Raw genomic sequence first — 20,641 nt, 5'->3', positions numbered from 1 at the left:
GCGGATCTTTTACACAGGTGTCTCTCTTGTGTTGTAAGCATTTCCAGTGATTTGTTTGAGAGTATTTAAATACCTTTCTGGAAGCACATGAGATTTATAATGTAAACCTATCATGCAATCACAAATGATTCTTCAGCATTAAACTGTGCATTTTAACCTTGATGAAGTTGTAAAATGGGATACTTGATCACATACAGTAGGGATTCTGGGGATTCTGATTCCAAATTCTAAACATACTGTAGTACTTTTCAATGTAAAGATCTGTTTACTTTGTTTGTTTTCTCTTATCTTCTAGCATCAGATCAATGAAGAACTTTTATCTGAACAAGAAGACTGAATTTTTGCAAAGAATCAGATGATTATTATAATAGAAATAAATTCATATACTGTAACTGGGATTTTTCAAGTGTTGGGTGAAATGTTTTCTATGAATCACGCTTGCTAGGCTATAGTAGTGGTATTCCTGTATATAACTGGGAGAGTCTACAGTCCAGCCTACAGCATGTTAGGTGCATTGTCAAGGTTATACTGGGATTTCAACATGCTGAAATATGTGGGTTTTTTTCCAGTCTCCCCATACACTTTCGACAAGACCAAGCAATGCATCGGCACTATGACAATTGAGATAGACTTTTTGCAGAAGAAGAGCATTGATGCCAACCCGTATGACACAGACAAGATGGCAGCTGAATTCATTCAGCAGTTCAACAGCCTGGCTTTCTCAGTAGGACAACAGGTGTGTGAATTCATTGCTGTAGTTTCCATCACTTCCATCCAACTCCAGTGCTTGAGGGGACAAGTATTATACTGTTGGTAGGTTCTGTATTATGAAATATTAAGAAATGTTTAACCAAACTGTTTGTATTGCTGAGCATTCCCATCACTTTGAGAAGAGAGCGTGTTGCACTGTCAGAGACTGTATATAACAATAAGTGCTTCATTGTCTATAGGGACAACGTGAGTAAAGTGGTACAAAACCTGACTTTTCCATAGCCCTCCCCATGAAGAAAATCAAAGCCTTATGAGATCTGGGTTCTGATGCCAACTTGGCCACAGATTTTTGGTCAAATTCAGACTTGATGTAACTGGATGTAATTCTTGTATGAATCTGGGCAAGTCACTTAATTGCTTTGTTCCTCAGTTTCCCAGATGTAAAATAGGAACATTTGCAGGTCTTGAAAGGTGGTTTAGACTTAATCTATTGCTTTTAAAGCACTTTGAGATCCTCGGGTGTAAGATTCCATAGAGTTGCAAACATTTATTATTTTAAGATGGTTTAAATGTTATCTGTTATAAGTGTTTGATCACGGGTCTGTTACATCCTTGAGGAGATAATGACTTTTACGAATCCTTATTGTTTGCTAAGTACTATCACTGTGCTCAACTCCATGCCGAAGAGAGGACAGTGGGTCACAGTCTCAGAGAACTTCTGTAATAAACTAATCTGCAGATAAAGATATTCTAAACTATCTGTTCCACAAAATATAGGTCAGTGGTTTTCTGCAGTTTCCCCCAAACCGTTGCCTGTGATGTTTTATTAGACACGTAACTGTTGGCCAGTTTTAAATTTGTCCATCTTTGAAGAATTTAATTGCAAAAGGTGAAATGTTGTTTTGTGTTGTAGAGTACGGTTTTAATTCTCTTGACTAGTTGTAGTCTAGGAGCAGAGTAATTCTTTTTCAGTCAACTATTTGCTTAAGATTTTGTCCTCCCCTCAAATCCTGTTCCTGTCCCTCCTACCCTACTCCCACTGAAGTTCTAGCATCTTTTGAACAAGTTAAATTAATGTCAAATATCAGAGGGGTAACCGTGTTAGTCTGGATCTGTAAAAGCAGCAAAGAGTCCTGTGGCACCTTATAGACTAACAGACATATTGTAGCATGAGCTTTCGTGGGTGAATACCCACTTCGTCGGATGCATCCCTGGATGCATTCACCCATGAAAGCTCATGCTCCTAAATGTCTGTTAGTCTATAAGGTGCCACAGGACTCCTTGTTAAATTAATGGTTTTCTTCTTTACCTCCTTCCACAGCTTGTGTTCAGTTTCAACGATAAACTTTTTGGCCTGTTGGTGAAGGATATTGAAGGCATGGATCCGAGCATTCTCAAAGGGGAGCCTGGCACAAGCAAGAAACAAAAGGTAGGGCAGATGGAATCCATGCTAGAAACGAAGCCCAAAGGACATGGGTCTTATTCTGTTCTCATGCTCATCAATTTTACTGACATGCTCGGAATGGAAATGCACAATCAATGTTCCCAAACAACTTAACTCCTATTTGTAGTGGTACCAGGAGAGGGAAAAAAAGAAACAATCATTCTTCTTGGAATTCTCATCCATATGTTACTCCTGGTGGAATTTCGTGCCGCTGCGCGTGCAGTGAAAAATTAATAAATTACTTCTGATGGGGAAGCGAAGGAAAACTGCAAGAGCTATCACATGCCCCTCCCCAGCAGCACGGGTGCATCATTTCAGGTGCCAGGAGGAGCTGGCGGAGAGGCAAATGACTGCATTGGGGGTGGGGAGCTGGGGATGCCCTGGCCAGTGGCTTCTACTCTGCACCAGACTCAGCTGCTAGTCTTGGTTGGGCTGGGGCAGGGGAGGGTGGGACTTGCTTTTCCCCTGCAGGGAGCAGCTGGGGCTGGGTCAGACCCACCCCCAGAAACCTCCTCGACTATGCACCTCTCCTCCCCACTTCCTGCCCCCATTGCTCCTCAGCCACAGGGGGATCACTGTAGGGACAGCTGCTCCCGCATCCACCCAACCCCCGTGCATCCATACCCCCATGACAGGGTTCCCGGGGTGCAACCTGGATTGTGGTACCGCTGAATCCTCTCTCCCACCAGACTGGGCTCCCTTTCACACTATGATGCTGTTTGCAAGCTACAAACCTCTGGCAGGTACTGCACATACACAGACATCCATAGGCAGGGACACACCCAACTGATTTATATGAATGCTTCTCTCAGCCACTCATGAAGCAACAATAGAGAGTCTCCAGCCAATTCCCCTTAGCTACGCAGCTTTGCACCCCAGAGCTGTGCCGGCTTGCCCTGGTCAGAAGCCTGGCCAGTGTAAGTTTATCACCCAGTCCGCCCCTCCTTCGATGTGGAGAGGACACACACTAGCCTTTGTAACTGAGCTGAGATTTCCCAAGAACTTCCACAAAAACACACTGTTTTAGGTAAAATATAAAACAGATTTATTAACTACAGAAAGATAGATTTTAAGTGATAATAAATAGTAAGCGTGGAGATCAGAGTTGGTTACCGAAGAAATAAAAGTAAATTTTCAATCTGAGTACTGTAAACTAAACAGGATTTGAGTCTAGCAGTGTCTCACCTGAATAGATGATACATACAGGTCACAGATCTTCAATACACAAACTGAAACTGCCGTCCAGCCTGGTACCACCCTCCCCTGGTTCAAAGTCTTTGTCCTCCAGATGTGTTTCCAGGTGTTGAGATGTGGGGGGGGAGGAGAATGAGGCCAAGTCATGATGTCACTTCCCTTCTTCATAGTTTTTTCTAGCTTGCTGGAAAGATCTTTTGCAACGTGAGTTAAGCAGTCTCCATTGTATACATGCTCTTTCTGAGATGATCGTTGGGAGAGTGGATTCCCTTCAGTGGACCATCAGTGCATCTGGCTATTCCACTGTTGTGCCTGAAAGGCTGGTTGTGGGTGTTCCCAACCTCACAACATATTTTAGTCACACACACATACACAGAGCAAAACTTTGTAACTTCACATGCAATGATACAATCCATCAGGATATTAATGTTCAACGGATCGACTTTTAAAATGATACCTCACAAGGCGTACTCTGTACAAAACAGCAAAGAATCCTGTGGCACCTTATAGACTAACAGACGTTTTAGAGCATGAGCTTTCGTGGGTGAATACCCACTTCCTCAGATGCATGTAATGGAAATATCCAGGGGCAGGTATATATGTGTGCTAGCAAGCAAGCTAGAGATAACGAGGTCAGTTCAATCAGGGGGGATGAGGCCCTGTTCTAGCAGTTGAGGTGTGAAAACCAAGAGAGGAGAAACTGGTTCTGTAATTGGCAAGCCATTCACAGTCTTTGTTCAATCCTGAGCTGATGGTGTCAAATTTGCAGATGAACTGAAGCTCAGCAGTTTCTCTTTGAAGTCTGGTCCTGAAGTTTTTTTGCTGCAGGATGGCCACCTTAAGGTCTGCTATAGTGTGGCCAGGGAGGTTGAAGTGCTCTCCTACAGGTTTTTGTATATTGCCATTCCTAATGTCTGATTTGTGTCTCTACGGAAAAGGATAAATGGACACAAATCAGACATTAGGAATGGCAATATACAAAAACCTGTAGGAGAGCACTTCAACCTCCCTGGCCACACTATAGCAGACCTTAAGGTGGCCATCCTGCAGCAAAAAAACTTCAGGACCAGACTTCAAAGAGAAACTGCTGAGCTTCAGTTCATCTGCAAATTTGACACCATCAGCTCAGGATTGAACAAAGACTGTGAATGGCTTGCCAATTACAGAACCAGTTTCTCCTCTCTTGGTTTTCACACCTCAACTGCTAGAACAGGGCCTCATCCCCCCTGATTGAACTGACCTCGTTATCTCTAGCTTGCTTGCTAGCACACATATATATACCTGCCCCTGGATATTTCCATTACATGCATCTGAGGAAGTGGGTATTCACCCACGAAAGCTCATGCTCTAAAACGTCTGTTAGTCTATAAGGTGCCACAGGATTCTTTGCTGCTTTTACAGATCCAGACTAACACGGCTACCCTCTGATACTCTGTACAAAACATATAATTAAATGACAATGATGAATATGGGGCTTCCAGTGTGCTGCTTTGAGGTACAGAGTGCCACATATCCCCATACACAGATCCTCACCCTGCCAAGCTTCACCTCTTGCATCCAGAGTCACCTTGCCCCCAGATTTCCCCACTGAGCCCCACCCCTCCTGCATCCAGACCCCTTCCGAGTGTGTCCCCCATGCATCTGGATTCCCACCTGTGCACCCAGACTGCCTCCCGCACTCAAACACTCCCCTGCACCTCTCCAAGGAACCCTGCTTCACCTGGACCCCCACTCCACTGAGCCCCTACCAGCTACACCCAGACCCCCACCCCACCAATTCCCATTCCCCCAGTCTCAGCTCAGTTACAAAGGCTAGTGTGCGTCCTCTCTTCTTGTTGTGAAGGCCAAGACTATAACAGGGTTTTAAAAAAAAAAACTAGGTAAATTCATGGAGGATAGGTCCATCAATGGCTATTAGCTAGGATAGGCAGGGATGGTGTCCCCAGCCTCTGTTTGCCAGAAGCTGGGAATGAGTAACAGGGGATGGATCAGTGACAAGCATTATCTGCTCAAAGGCTCTCTAAGTGAATTTCTGGATGTGTCCTCCTTTGCTACCAGTTGGGTCATCTCTCTTCCCCAGAAAAGCTAAATCCCTTCCCCAGTCCACTAGAACACAGGCAGCTTCAGCAGCGTCACTTTAAGATGCACCTATTTTAGATATTGCTAAAGCAACTACCTGGAATTCCATCTACACCTTCACAAAACATTACGTATGATCCAGGCCTAATCTGCAAATGCAACAGTTGGGATGGTGGTGTTACAGTCATTTATACCAACTGCATTCTTGTACCCTCCTCCTCTCTGAGTGCTGGTTTCTAATCTCCCATGTTGGAATATACCTCGGGACCAGCACGTGAAGAAATGGAGGTTACTCACCTGTAACTGGAATTTCTTTGAGGTGTGTGATCCTTATCTGTATGCCATTCTCCGCCCTCCTTCCTCTCTGATGCAGACCTTGTCTGATTTTCCGCAAGAGGAGAAACAGGAGAGGTTCCGCTGTTTGTGCCTTTGGGTTAGAACATGGTGAGAATAAATGCAGGTGTGGATCAAAAAACGCTGCTTGCTACAAATCTCTGGTCTCAAGCTCATGGAGTGCATGCATACCCACGTGTAGTGTACAGATAGAGACTACATATCTCGAAGAACCTGCGAGCTATAGGTCAGTAACCTCCATATACAAGTTATCTGGACCTGCTGACTTTAAAAATGTTATAAGTTTAGTAGCTTCTGTTTAACATCCTCCAGAGGTATTAGTGGAACGGAAAGAGTGCTATTACTATATGATGAGACTATATCACAATGGAAAGAGGTGAGTAGTGGGGTCCCTCAAGATTCTGTACTGAGAATTATGCTATTCAACATATTCGTAAATGATCTGGAAAAAGGAGTAGACAGTGAGGTGGCAGAGTTTGAGATGATATTAAATTATTCAAGATAGTTAAGTCCAGAGTTGACTGTGAAGAATTACAAAGGGATTTCGCTAAACTTGGTGACTCTGCAACAAAATGGCTGATAAAATTAAATGTTAATAAGTATAAAGTAGTGCACATTGGAAAACATAATCCCAACTATACGTACAGAATGATTGGTTCTAAATCAGCTATTACCAACATCTTGGAGTCATCATGGATAGTTCTTCGTAAGCATCTGCTGAATCTGCAGCAGAAGCCAAAACTGCTAACAATGTTAGGAACTATTAGGAAAGAGATCTCTAATAACACAGAAAATATCACAATGCCACTATATAAATCCATGATACTCCCACACCTTGAATGTTGCATGTACTTCTGGTCACCTCATCTCAAAAAATATATTAGAATTGGAAAAAGTACATAGAAAGTCAACAAAAATGATTAAGGGTATGGAACAGCTTTCAAGTGAGGAGAGATTAAAAAGACTGGAGCTGTTCAATTAAGAAAAGAATAAGGGGGCGGGGGATATGATAAAGGTCTATAAAATCATGAATGTTATGGAGAAAGTGATTAAGGAAGTGTTACATATCCATTCACATAACACAAGAATCCGAGGTCACCCAGTGAAATTAATAGGTGACAGGTTTAAAACAAACAAAAGAAAGCACCGTGGAATTCGTTGCCACGGGATGTTGTGAAGGCTAAAAGTATAAGTGGATTAAAAAAAAAAAGAATTAGATACATTCATGGAGGATTGGTCCATTAATGTCTATTTGCCAGAATGATCAAAGATGCAAACCCGTGCTCCAAGTGTCCCTAAATCTCTGACTACCAGAAGCTGGGATTGGATGACAGGGGATGGGTCACTCAATTATTGTCCTGTTCTGTTGGAAGACAGGACACTGGGCTAAATGGACCCTTGGTCTTACCCACTATGGTCATTCTTATCTGTTTCCCCCCCACCCCCAAGTACAGAACAGAAATATTTATTGATTACCTCTACCTGTTCTGCATTATTGATAATTCTACCGTTCTCATCTAATCAGTACTATTGTTAGGATTCTTTTTATTCCTAAAGTATTTTAAAATCTCCTTATAGTCCTTAACTCTGCTGGATATAGATTTTTCCTTGTATCCCTTTGCTTCCCTAATCTATTTTCTACAATTCCTAACTTCAGCTTTATATTTATTATTATCCTTTTGTTACATATAATTTTCTTTAAAAATTATAGCTACATTCACTTTCCCTCTAAACCAGGTTGATTTTTTAACTAGTACAACCTCCTTTCTCGATTGTGGGATGGTGGTTTTTTGGGCAGCTATTAAGGTGTTCTTAAATGACTCAAATTATTGTTCACATTTTTCTGACTGAATTCTTCCTTCAAGATGATTTTGCTCATAATTGTTTTCAGTTTTGTGTAATTGGCCCAATTAAAGCACCAAGTTTATATGTTACTGATATAGACTTTATTCTGTTTGCATGTTATGAGTGTAAAAGATACTGCTACAGGGTGTCACTAAGAATAGTGTTAAGGAAGAATGAGAGATGCTTCTAACATGACTTAGCTAATATTTACTTCCAAACATATCCCTTTGCAATGGAGCTTGTTTGCTACAATCTCTTGCCTTTGTTCAGAGACTTGCTAGGGAGCATCCAGAGAAGAACAATTTTAAGTTGAGTCTGATATTAAGGTTTAATTATTTTTGTTTCCTTCCGCACAGATTGATGTGGGTCTGGTTGTTGGGAATAGTCAAGTTGCATTTGAAAAGGCTGAGAACTCCTCTCTCAATCTGATTGGTGAGTTCTTCCAAATCCAAGAAGCTGTTCTGAACTGATCCCAGGAATGTAAAGGGAACAGAATAACAACTGATCCAGTGTAGTATTGAAAGCGACTATTACTTTCCAGGGTAGTCATACAAGTCTTTATATCATGGTAGTTGTAATACCTACAGTAGAAGAAAGCCAAAGGTCTTTAATAATAATTGAAGATATCCCTATCTCCTAGAACTGGAAGGGACCTTGAAAGGTCATTGAGTCCAGCCCCCTGCTTTCACTAGCAGGACCAAGTACTGATTTTTGCCCCAGATCCCTAAGTGACCCCCCTCAAGGATTGAACTCACAACCCTGGGTTTAGCACGCCATTGCTCAAACCACTGAGCTATCACTCCCCCGTCTTTGGGACTCTAAATGGTAATAGATTATTTAACTTCCCGGCTGTGGTAGCCTTCTAACCACACTACGCTTGTAGGCCTAATTATCAGCTGTAACAGCAGCAGGTGCTGGCATTCAACTCGAAAAATGAAACCCAGATATGTAAACACTGAAGCTAAGAAGCCTAACTAGTATTTTTTTATTTTTATTTTAACCTTAAATAATCTTCGATTAACTTTTCTCTATTCACAACCAGAGGGGAGCAATTTTAATGAAAGTGACTTAAATCACTTAAAAAAAAATCATTGCTTTAAATCTAGTTGAGAGTTTATAAAAGCTAATCTGAAAAAACTGTGCTATTGAAACTTCAGATTAAAATTTATAATGAATTTAATTGTAAAAGCTATTATTTTTATATGCCATGACTAATAGAGTAACTTATATGAACTTTACAGAACTGCTATAGATAAAAACCAAAATATTGAAAATTAAGGTCCCTGAATCTGAAAATACTTAAGAAGGTATGTAGCTTTTCTCATGTGAATAGTCCCACTGACTTCAATGGGGATACTGATGTGCTAGAAGTTAAGCATGTGCATGAGTGTTTTTAGCACAAGGTGCTAAAATTGTATTTTATTAACAAGTCTTTTAGTGATATAAAATGTGACTTCAAAGCAAAATTGCTTAAGCATTAACAGTGAAGAATGATTTGGACTCTGAATTCATTAACAGTTATTGTGTTTATACACACAGGCCAACATTTTCAAAACCAAAAACCGAAAATTAGGTTCCTAATGGCTTTTGAAAATCCCATCCTGTAGTGCAGGGATTGGCAATCTTTGGCACGTGGTTTGCCAGGGTAAGCACCCTGGCAGGCCGGGCAGGTTTGTTTACCTGCTACGTCGGCAGGTTCGGGTGATTGCGGCTCCCAGTGGCCGCGGTTCGCCGCTCCAGGACAATGAGGGCTGCAGGAAGCGGTGCAGGACGAAGGATATGCTGGCCACTGCTTTCTGCAGCCCCCATTGGCTTGGAGCGGTGAACCGCGGCCAGTGGGAGCTGCGATTGGCTGAACGTGCAGATGCGGCAGGTAAACAAACCAGCCCGGCCTGCCAGGGTGGTTACCCTGGTGAACCGTGTGTCAAAAGTTGCTGATCCCTGCTGTAGTGCCTTTGGAGCACAAGTCCTATTGAGTTTGGAGCAAAAGTCCCGTTGTCTTCAAATTGCAAACCTTAAGAGGAGTATGGTTGAAGCATTTCAGCTTTCATGACTCCTGAAAGTGGTGGTGTTAGTTGCAAATATAGTGCAGGATATTTGCCTGTCAGTTTTATACTGAGTTGTAAACACAGTAAAGATGTTAATGAGGCTCATGAATTGTCTTTTAAAGCATTGTTGAGCATTTTAAGTATGAAATTTATTGGCAGAAAAAAATCTATGTAAAATCTGAAATTCTGCTAGCATTTAGGAAAGTAAACGAGTTCAAAACAGCCATTTTTACAATCTTAAATTACTGAATGGGAAAAAAGTAAAGAACTAGGAATGTATAAAACATCTGAATTAAATATATTTTTGTGTCATGTGGATGAAGGAGGTGCACTTAGTTTGGCTGAAGTTCTGAAGCATCTAATTTTAACCTTAGTGACTGAGGAAAACAAAAACCTATGAATTCTGATATTTTTTAATTAATATTCAAAATTTGAATTAATAGGAGTTAATATTTTTGAAAATGTGAATTCACACACTAATCAGTGTTTGCTGCATTGGCCAATGGACTGTTGGTGCCTCGATACTATGGTGAGGGTGCCTTATACTTCCAAGAGTCAATAAATAAATGCATTTCTCTCTAATGTATCAGCTGATGTGTTAACTAGCTGGGGCTAAAAATTCAAACAAACAGAAGTGTCTCTGAAAATGAAAGAGGAGATCCTGGAATGTATATTAAATTACAAAAGGAAAAAAAATCTGTGTTTAAAAGAACATTCATGTTGCAAGGTCAAACACTCAAAAGTTAGGAAATGCAAGAATTAAGGCTGCATATGCCCTTAATTTGGCCCCCTTGTGTGTGTGCATTCTTGGAATCCTTCATTATATATCACATGCTTCTTCCTCTCTACAGGATACTTAGTGCACAGGGTAGACAGTATTCACTGAATGTTTAGCTATTCAAAATTTCCTTTTATTCTCATCAGTGTGTGGCCTCAGGCCTTAATTACTGAGCTGCATAAAGGGTAATAAAGTTATTTTCACAGCACTCCTATGGAATTAGGTAGTGTTGATATGCTCATTTTACAGATGGGGAACTGATGCACAGAAGTTAAAGCCAAGCTTTTGAAGTGCCCATTAATTTTGGGTGCCCAGTTTGACACTCAGAGCCTGATTTTTCAGAACAGTTAGAATTGTTACAGTACATTATATTTTCAAAGCACAGGTCTCTCTGGCTTAAATGGGAACTCAGACTGCTCTGCACTTCTGGAAGCCAGGCCCTACGTGTCTCGAATTAGGGGTCGGGGTGTGTGTGTGAGACATCTAGAAAATAAATTACTGGCCACTTATGGAAAGTTTAGTTTGTGCTAGGCACTCTAATAGAGGCAGGAGATAGAAACTAGTTCTCTGGGGCGACACCCAACTCCCTTAATCATGAGACTATCCTTTTCTCTTGCAGTCTCCTGCTTCATTCACTGCACACATTCCAACTTCTGCAACAGATGAAGCAGATGTATTCCACTTAGCCACCTCATAGACTACAGAAGTTTGAATAATTCTCTGAGCACTGAATAACACAGGGGTCCTGTGGAGGGGAAAAATGTACGTGACCATGTAATTAAAGACAATCTCATAAAGAATACATTTAGGGTGACTGAGTTAAAGTTGAGCAGGCAGTTATTACATATGCAATGTAGGAGGAATGACATAAAATCCACTTGATTCATAATACAGTTCCGTAGGAACAGCTTAAAGGGGAAATGTAAAAACTTTTCAAGTTACTGCAGCATGGCAAGCAGTGATATTTTGCTAGCGTAATTATTAGGATCACAGTTGATCAGTGACCTCCAATGTCTATCACAGCACATTTCTTTGTGAAGTGTGGTCTAGCAGAGCAGAAGACTAGAAATTGGGATCCTTGGCCCTGTCCCTACAAGTGCCCATGAATAAAGCTGCAAGCATGTCACAGAGGTCTCAGAAGTCACCGATTCCCTGACTTTCCGTGACCTCTGACTCCTGCAGCGGCCGGTTCAACTGGCTCAGGGGCAGGTCAGGCAGCCTATGCGCCAGTCGCACTGGCTGCTGCGGGGGCAGTCTCAGGTTACCACGTCTCTCCCCTGTTCCCACCCCGCAGCACCAACGGGGGTCGCAAGCTGTGTGCCTCTGCCTGCCCCTCGCAGCACCAGTGGGAGTCCTGGGCCACGTGCTGCTGCCCCCCCCCCCAGCACCCGCGGTTCCCTTGGGCAGCTTCCCCCACCCCAAGTTTTAGTCGGGTATGTAGTAAAAGTCATGGACCGGTCACGGGCCGTGAATTTTTGTTTACTGCCTGTGACTAAAACATAGCCTTGCCTGTGAACAAATCACTCAATCTTTTTGTGCCTCAGTTTGCTTATCTGTCAAATTGACACCTCATTATTAGCACCTTAATTGGTACGTTATAAGTCTTAATAGTTTAATGTGCTCTGAGAGCCTCTGATACTCGCTATTCAAAGTGTTATTAATAGTTATTACTGCTGGGTAAAACTGACCCAAGTGGCAGCTAAGCACTAGTTTTTGAAGTGGGATCTGCCTTTTTTAAAGTACTGTTGTTCTTTACTTCATTTGTTTTTTAATTCCAGTTATGTTGCCATTCCTCAGCAGAGGTGTGTTAGGGAACTTCATATGTCTTCATCTTGAAACCAGACTGCAAGCCTATATCCAGGCTCTGTATCTTTGAGGGAGTTAGTTTCTTACTGCTACGTAATGAACACCACATGTGGCCAGCAGGGGGTAGTCTAGGCTAAGGATAACTAAAGGAGCGAGCAGTTTGTCTCAGTGAGTCTGCAATCTTCCTGATAGGTACAAGTAATAAGAAAATATACAGTCAGCCTATGGAAACAGTAACCAAGAGATCAAATTTTCACCATTAATCTTTTGCTTCTGGGTATTGCAGTTATTAGACATACTGTATTAGACGTTTTTGGTATCAGAGGAATTGTTGTATTGATTCTCAGTATGCTTGTAGATCATAAAAGTTAATGATGGTGCCTAATAAGACTCTCATCAACTGCAGGATGATTTCCTAGAATATATTTGCTACTGTCTTGTCGGCCTAATTTTAAAGAGTGTATTCCAGTGTCTTCATTGTCTCTGCACTTGGCTCTCTGTGATTTCAGTTGCCTCTGACCTATCTCTACCTTCAAAATAGCTAAAATAAAAATACCCTGAATGCTGCAAAGGGCCCAATCCTGTGAAGTGCTGGAAGTCTATAAGAAAGTGCGGAGACCTCTCGACGCACATTGAAATCCATGTGACTTGAGGGTGCTCAGTACCTCGCAGGATCTGTCTCTGAACTCTTAGGATTGCTACCTCTAGATGTTCTCTGTGAAATTGCCAAGAAACACATTTGCAAGGCAGAGGTCTCAGAAGAGTGTGGTGTTCCATACAGTGGCTGCAAAGCCCATTACAAATTGAATGGAATGAACTTAAAATGAAATTACATTGTTTTGACAGCTGGCAGCTCAGCTATACTACTATTTTTTATTATAGCTTTTAGAGCTTAATAAAAGCAGTCCTCTAAAATGAAGGCAACTATTTAAATTAAACTATTAAATGCACAGTCTCCTCAGCCCCATAATGGGAGTAGGAAGTGCTGTGTAGTTTGTCCCCGTGGTGCACATGGACTTCAAAACCTGCATTTTCTCCAGTATATCAGTCTGTGGCTATAATTTGGCTGTGCTTAATTCCTGAACTGGCAATGTCTTTTCTACAGGTAAATCTAAGACCAAGGAGAACCGCCAGTCAATCATCAACCCTGATTGGAACTTTGAGAAGATGGGGATAGGAGGTCTCGACAGAGAATTTTCAGACATCTTCCGCCGAGCGTTTGCCTCTCGAGTTTTTCCACCAGAGCTTGTGGAGCAGATGGGTGAGTACAGCACAGCAGAAATACATCTGGGGTACAGGCATTCAGTTCTATTTATGATTCAACAGATCAGATAAGAAGTAATTGTGTGATAATACTTTGACTCTGAAATTATTTAAGCCTGGTAACCCTGGGGAGAAGGAAGGTGTCCTCTTCCCACTGCCCCCAAATCATGGTACTATATTTTTTGATGGGACTGTGCACACTTAAAAACAATTGATATCTAACCTTGGAGGCTATCTTGTCCTATTTGTTTTTTCCTTTTGGGATCTCTGAAATCTACTTTATTCTCAATGTGGGAATGTAACTGATTAATACTGATGGAATCATATGCTGTTTTCTTGGATTATGAGCAGTGGGTTTTCTGCTCAGATCAGATAGGGTCATCTGTCCTTTTTATCAATCTTGACTTCTGTATCATATCCTGTTAGCAATCTGTTAGTGGTTTCACTACAAAAACTATGTTCTCTGGCCCCTATTTGAGCTCAACAAGTCCTGGTGCTGAAGAATGCCCATTTCTTGAAACCGTAGTTGCTGGTGATGCCATGACTAACTTTGGTTCCCTTTGTTATGTTGCCAGACAGTTTTTAAACCCTGGATCTGCAGCTGCCTGTTTTTGATACCTGTTTGTCAACTATGTAGTCTTTGTATACTTTTCATGATTTTTTCCTTAAAAGCAATGGGATTTTAAACACAGAAATCTCTTTGTGGCCTAAAGAAGTGTCCTGTTCATCTGTTGCTGCATGTACAGTTTCTTTTTTATTTCCAACACTGATGAGATTTATACAGAACATTGAATCTAATTTCACAGTGAGAAGCATGATCTGTCTTGAATTGCTGTCATAGAAAACCTGACCTGACCACTCAGCTTTCACAGCTAATCAGAAACTTGTGATGTCAAACTGGGACATTCCTGTGTGGAAACGCGGTGAAAGCCATTAACCAGTACTCATTCTCACACAGGTACTGATGTGAAGATCATGTACTAGATTTAGCAAAACATTTGGGACGCCAGCTCCTTTCAGCATGAGTCAAAGTGCTGACCTGTGAACCAGATCAGAAGCCACTTAGATGTCAGTATAGGCCAGATGAAACAAGCGGTTAAATTCTTGTGCAGCTTAGCCAGAAACTGGAGACCCTGTTGTCAACTGTCCAGCTGCAAAACCTGATTTTTGTGGATGAGAGTCTCCTAAGGAGTGGCTTCATCCTACCATGCGCATCATGAGCAAAGACCTTTCCAGGGACTGATGTCAATGAGATCAGCCTGTAGCTGCCACACTTGGTGTCAGATCCTTGGACAGGCAGACTGATGTCTTTCCATTCGGTGGGAACTCTGCCTGATGCTCACACTTTTAAAAACAGTTGATGGAAATCAATGCTCCCTGGTTACAATGCATCTTTGAGCAGCTGGAATGGAATACCATCAGGTCCAGCAGCATGTCCATTCCGTAAATTTTGGATGGTCTTCCGTACTGAGAGATCAGCATTCGTCCCTGGGTCATGTAGCCCTGGACAGTGATCAGCAGGGGTGTGATTCAGCATGCTTTCAAAATTTGTTTTCCATCTGTCCAGGACTCCATCTGTTGATGAGCAAGGAGAGCCGTGTGGTTTCATGGGGATGTTGGAAGACTGTTTATGGCTGCCAGCCAGGAGTGTGATAGCTCTATAGGCGAGATGCAGATTGTTGTGCTTTAGGCTGTCCTCCGCTTTGTTGACCAGAATGTTGATGTAAATCTCATGGTCACGTTTTGCCATGGCCCAAAAAACGCCAGTTAACCTTTACGTTGTTGGACGTCTCCCTGCTTCTGCCTTTTTTGCTTAATATTCAGCCGTCTCTTCAGAAAGCCAAGGTTTCTTATGTTACTGTCTGAAGCAGCAGCTGATTGTTTCAAGTGGTGGTGTGTGATGTAGCATTACATATACCACTCCAGGTGATGGCCACCTCATCCAATGGGATACTAAGGTTACGTATGTGATCTTTGATAGCCTATGATGTGTATTTCACAGCTTCAGCAGAGCCCTTGGAAAGTCGCTGGACACTGTACTATCTGGCTTGTGAGGAGTTAGGAGATGCAGTTGGAACTAAATGACAACTAGTCTATGATCTGAGTTTACTGGTGCTTCTGCACAGCTGAAGACTTTGTGAGATTTCACTGTGGAGCGATTTCTGATGATGATGAAGTCAGTTTCTTTCGTGGCATGTCCATTGCTTGAAATCCCTGTCCAGGGATGGTTGCTGAGATGCCAAAGGCGCTTGGTACTACTAATATTTAGCTCTTCCATTTATGTTACTACGATCAGATTTCTAGAGAGTGGAAAGCAAAGAAACCTAATCGGTTAAGTATAACTCACCTCTTTGCTCCCACTGTGATTCAGACATGTAGTTGTTCACTGAATAAAGTTTAGGCTTTTAATGGAACAGAGAAAAAATGATGGACTCTGGCACTAATCACCTTAAACTTTTACTTTTTGAAATGACTGCAATGCATCATCTTCACACCAGAGATGCAAAGCCCTTTAACCCATCGCGTTTGAATGATGAATTCAGCTGAGTTTTAACAGAAACCTCAGAAGTAAACTGGAAAGTTTAATCTTGGTTCCAGTACAACTCCACCCACGTACCTCTCCCAGCTGGATATTGAATGACCGCACACTAACCAGTGGAACACCAAGATAGGATTATATTACCAGAATATTCTCATTGGCTGAGAGTACCCTGAGAGCAAGACATTGTTACTTAGCAACTACATGGAGCAGCTAGCTCTACCAGTGTAACCCTTTCATGGGCATCAGTGTATCTGGAAGAGGTCAGAAACCTGGCTGCTAAATCCAGAGTCCGAGGTACCTGTATACATAATGTGTAGTGTTCAGACCCTTCCTTTTCTTCTTATATTAAGTGAACTTAAATTAATAAAATGATAGGTCTCTGAAAGAGCAATAGTATATTGGAAGGCAGTGAGCTAAAGGGATCACCAGGCCTTAAATAAATAAATATAGTTACCAGCGCAAGTTTATCCAGACTATTCAAAGAGGCATTTCACAGGTAAGTGGATGTTAAGACACCCAGCGGAACTCCCCTTCTATCTATGACGAACCCTAGGGCTAAAGAGCTTATCTGAAATTTGAAAAAATGCTTTCTGACATTTTTTTTCCTGCATTAGTCATAACTTGCTCTTCAACAATATTTCAGATCTCAAATGCCAGTGTGACATCTGTTCAGGTCTGCATGTAATATATTAGGGAAAAAAAGAAAACAATTGCTCACTGTCTGGACTGCAAAACTTACCCTTTCCTGTTTTCTGCTAAGTGCTCACAGATTGTGCCTTATATGCAAAATGCAATAAATATGCCAGTCGCAGCCCTGTAACTATATAGATGCGATCTAGACCCTGTGCAGCATAAAATAGAATATAAATTTCCTGTAACTGTGTGTGGTTCCCATAACATGCAAAGAATGTTCTGGAAGTGAAGCATATAAGTCAATATTAGTCAGTCATACCTGCAGAGCACACTGGCACTGCACTGACTTCAGAACTATCTGGTGTATGTGAGCTGAAATCTTAACAGACAAACATTTGCCATGGGTTTGATTGGAATTAAGAACACCAGTGCTAAAATAGTGCTTTGGTTACCACCTGACAATATGAGTTAAACAACCTCACATGATCACTTCCCAAAACAAAATGCAATACTGATCTGGATAGACCAAGGGATATGGAATTTATTGGAGTAAATGGGGGACTTTTCAGTGCAAGAGCACAGTGGAGGAAGTAATCTAATTCAGAGTATATTGGGCGGTAGGACAATTGCTGATTGGCAAGGTTCTGCATTAGCTTGTAGCTTCATTATTTGTATTGTGGTAGCGCCTGGGAGCCTCAGTCATGAACCAGGACGGCACTGTGCAAAATGCTATATGTGTTCATATTAGATTCTTACTTAACAATCCATTGTATTTGCAGAGATGTGTAGAACAGGGTAAATTAGCCATCCAAAGGCTGCAACAGTTCTGTGCAGAAGTGTTTATTTCCTGCAGTTTACAAATAATCCAGAAACAGAATGCCTGTGAAGCTCTTTAAACTTATTCTACCCTAAATAAGTCAGTATGCTAGGAAAAAAAGAAGAATGCCTCTAAAAATGACATGCATCTGTCGAAGTGGGTATTCATCCACGGAAGCTCATGCCCCAATATGTCTGTTAGTCTATAAGGTGCCACAGGACTCTTTGCTGCTTCTGAAAATGCTGTAATTCAACGGGAATTAATTCAGGACAGTTCTGCAGCCTGTCTTATGCAGGAGTTGGATGATTGTAATGGCTCCTTCTGGCCTTGGAATCTGTGAATGAATTTCCAGGCAAGAGCCTGACAAGAGCACTGGTTCTAGGAAATGCTTGTCTAGTTCAGCCTCCTGCTGGTTCTCTGAGCTTCCCCAGGGAGCCTTTCGTTGCTGCAAGCAGAACCAAACAGCCTACAGGTAAACAAAAGCCCAGCAAGAGCCCTTCAGACCTGGACCTGATTGCTCTCTCTGCTATGGCTCATGTGTGGTTACTCTGCCACAGTGTGGTATGGATTTTGAGAGAGGCACTATGTGTCCAAACTCCTATCTTATTTACCGCCCTTCCTGGATCTCCTTTCCTGCACCATCTGTGCATGTTCACATCTTATTTTTAATTAATATAATCAGTGGGCAAAACTGTGCCTGTGCATGAGCAGTTTCCATTGAAGACACTGTGAGCTTTTAAGCCCGTGTTTGTGAAACCAAGACCGAGGTTACTGAAAGGACTCACTGCCATCTTAAGAAGAATGGAAACACTGGAAGGAGTAAGAGAATCCATAGGGTTATCAGGGAACTCTCTGGAATCATTAGAGTTTGTGGCAAAAACTTAAACATTCTAGTTCAATCAAAGTAGTGGCCAGAGCCGAAGGGCCTTCGACAGTAGTTTAGATACAAACTTTGACAACAGCAAAGCTGATAATGAGATCAGAGAAAAACACTAGGAGGAAAACAAACTGAGAAACAAGTGCTTGGTCCTTGTATCAGCTCTAGAAAGCGATGCTGAAAATGAAATTAGAATGAAAAACCATAGAAAGTGCACAATTGGATAGATAGAAGTGCGACTTTGGTCTCCTCTTTTCCATTTCCTACCCCACTCCCCAGTAAAATGCTGTCCTATTGATATGAAGTGCTGTGGAAAGTTGACTTTGAAGATAGCCTGGATTGATCTGAAAGATTGACTTTTAAATCTAAGATATCTGGAGCAATCAAGATAGGCTTTGCACACACTAGATACTCAGCACTCCCTGTGTGTGTATGCGTGCAGGTGATCACTTAGTATCTTCTGTAGTGAGATTCAAGCTATGATTGAAGACCTGAAACTATCTCATAACTTTCACTGGTAACTAGTCATGTAGCAGTAAGGATGATTGTCTTTTGTGTGTATTATTGGTAAATAGTTGGGGAAATATTAGCAGTTATGTAAATGACTGATGTAACTTCTCATACTGTAATGTGCTACTTTATTTGTCTTTCAGTTGTGAGCCTCCATTCAGCCATCTGAGGGCTTTCCCAGGATCTCTGAGAGTAGAGGTTTCCTATAATCATTTTGGGCATAAGCTTTTGTGGGCTAAATCCCACTTCATCAGATGCATGGAGTGGAAAATACAGTAGGAAGGTGTATATGACAGTACATGAAAAGATGGGAGTTATATCTTCCTACTGTATTTTCCACTCCATGCATCTGATGAAGTGGGTTTTGGCCCACGAAAGCTTATGCCCAAATACAATTGTTAGTCTCTAAGGTGCCATAAGGACTCCTCATTGTTTTTGCTGATACTGGCTAACACGGCTACCCCTCTGAAACCTGTAATTGTTGATACTGAATCAGTCTTGTCTACAGCCCCATTTTAACTGGCACCAGAGCAGCATTGTTGAGAGATTACCAGACCTTCCTTTTTTGAAGGGAGTGTGGCTTGTGGTAGAGCAGTGAATTGGAAGTCAGGAATCCATGGCTCGGTTCTAGCTCTGCTACTAGCTTTAATATTAACAAAAATAATGCTGTAAATTTGCTTTACATTTTATGGAGCATAGATAAGGCATGTTTCTTGCACCAAAGAACTTAAAAAAATTACATAATCATTCTACTGGCTGGATTGCAGGTTACTTGGTCTTGCACTTAGCTGTAAACTTCAGATTTCATAAGACTGTGGCAAGCAACTTGTCCTCTGTAATCCTGAGTCATCTATTTGTTAGGCGGCTTTAGAACATGTATTAAAGTGACAGCCAAGATCTATTTACTTGGGAGGTAAACATTAACCAAAGCAAAGCTAAGCTGATGATATGATCACTTCAGTAGAAGTCCTGTGTTGTTAGATGCAGCTGACACATCCCTTGGTGAGCTGAGAAAGGGCTAAACCACTCCACTAGGTGGAAGAGAGGAAGGTAGCACGGAAATTGTCTGCGCTATCAGACCTGGGCGGGAGAGCTGGTAGTGATTCCTTGCTAAGATGCTGGGAGTGAAACAGACAGCTTTGCCTCTTAAGTGGGGAAAGCTGTGAAATGAAATAAAGGCTTCCAGGAGGGGAGGAGGAGAGAAGGGCTGCTAAGAAGAGGCGAGGAACTGCTCTTTAGTGTCCTTTAGGGGGCGACTCCTGAATTCGGCCCCAGTAAGGTGGGCAAAAGGAGTCTATACCCACTTTTGTGAACTGAGGGAGGTTCTTGCGCTGTCAGAAGCTGTAATGATTGGAAGGACTGTTCCTTTCTCCCCAAAGGGACCCTTGGCTGATTTGTGTGGACAGCCAGTGGGTCTGTTGCATCGATAATATCCTGAGCACCTGGCAGCTCCTTGATATCAGGATTTGTTTTGTAGTACGTTTGTGTTCACCTATTTAAAAAGTATCCGTCCTATTTACAGACACTGCGGTTTATACTAACCAAGCATCTAGCATCATTCTAAAGATTGCAGAAAATGGCTGCGGAAGGCCATGGTGTTAACATCCAGTTGAAGTATGAAATGTATAGATAAATATAAGACCCTGAGATCTGGAAGCCATCCAGTGATATTACTTTAATCTTAACTTAGCTATCTGGCTTCATTTTTATTATTAAGCTGTTAAAAGATGAGGGCAGTCT

The 20,641-nt window shown here is 41.8% G+C and overlaps 1 protein-coding gene across 2 annotated transcripts in view; it reads left to right on the top strand.

The window, feature by feature from the left end:
• Positions 1-20,641, top strand: part of NSF (N-ethylmaleimide sensitive factor, vesicle fusing ATPase) — a 159,576-nt gene that overhangs the window by 44,532 nt on the left and 94,403 nt on the right. For both annotated transcript variants that reach the window (XM_030541276.1, XM_030541275.1), the window contains exons 5-8: positions 570-736; positions 2,033-2,140; positions 7,984-8,059; positions 13,365-13,520. In XM_030541276.1, coding sequence (XP_030397136.1) covers positions 570-736; positions 2,033-2,140; positions 7,984-8,059; positions 13,365-13,520 — 507 coding nt within the window. The remainder of the gene's footprint in view (positions 1-569; positions 737-2,032; positions 2,141-7,983; positions 8,060-13,364; positions 13,521-20,641) is intronic.

This window comes from Gopherus evgoodei, chromosome 23, assembly GCF_007399415.2.
Source record: "Gopherus evgoodei ecotype Sinaloan lineage chromosome 23, rGopEvg1_v1.p, whole genome shotgun sequence".
NCBI classification, from domain to species: domain Eukaryota; kingdom Metazoa; phylum Chordata; order Testudines; family Testudinidae; genus Gopherus; species Gopherus evgoodei.
This window is presented reverse-complemented; position numbering and strand designations above follow the sequence as displayed.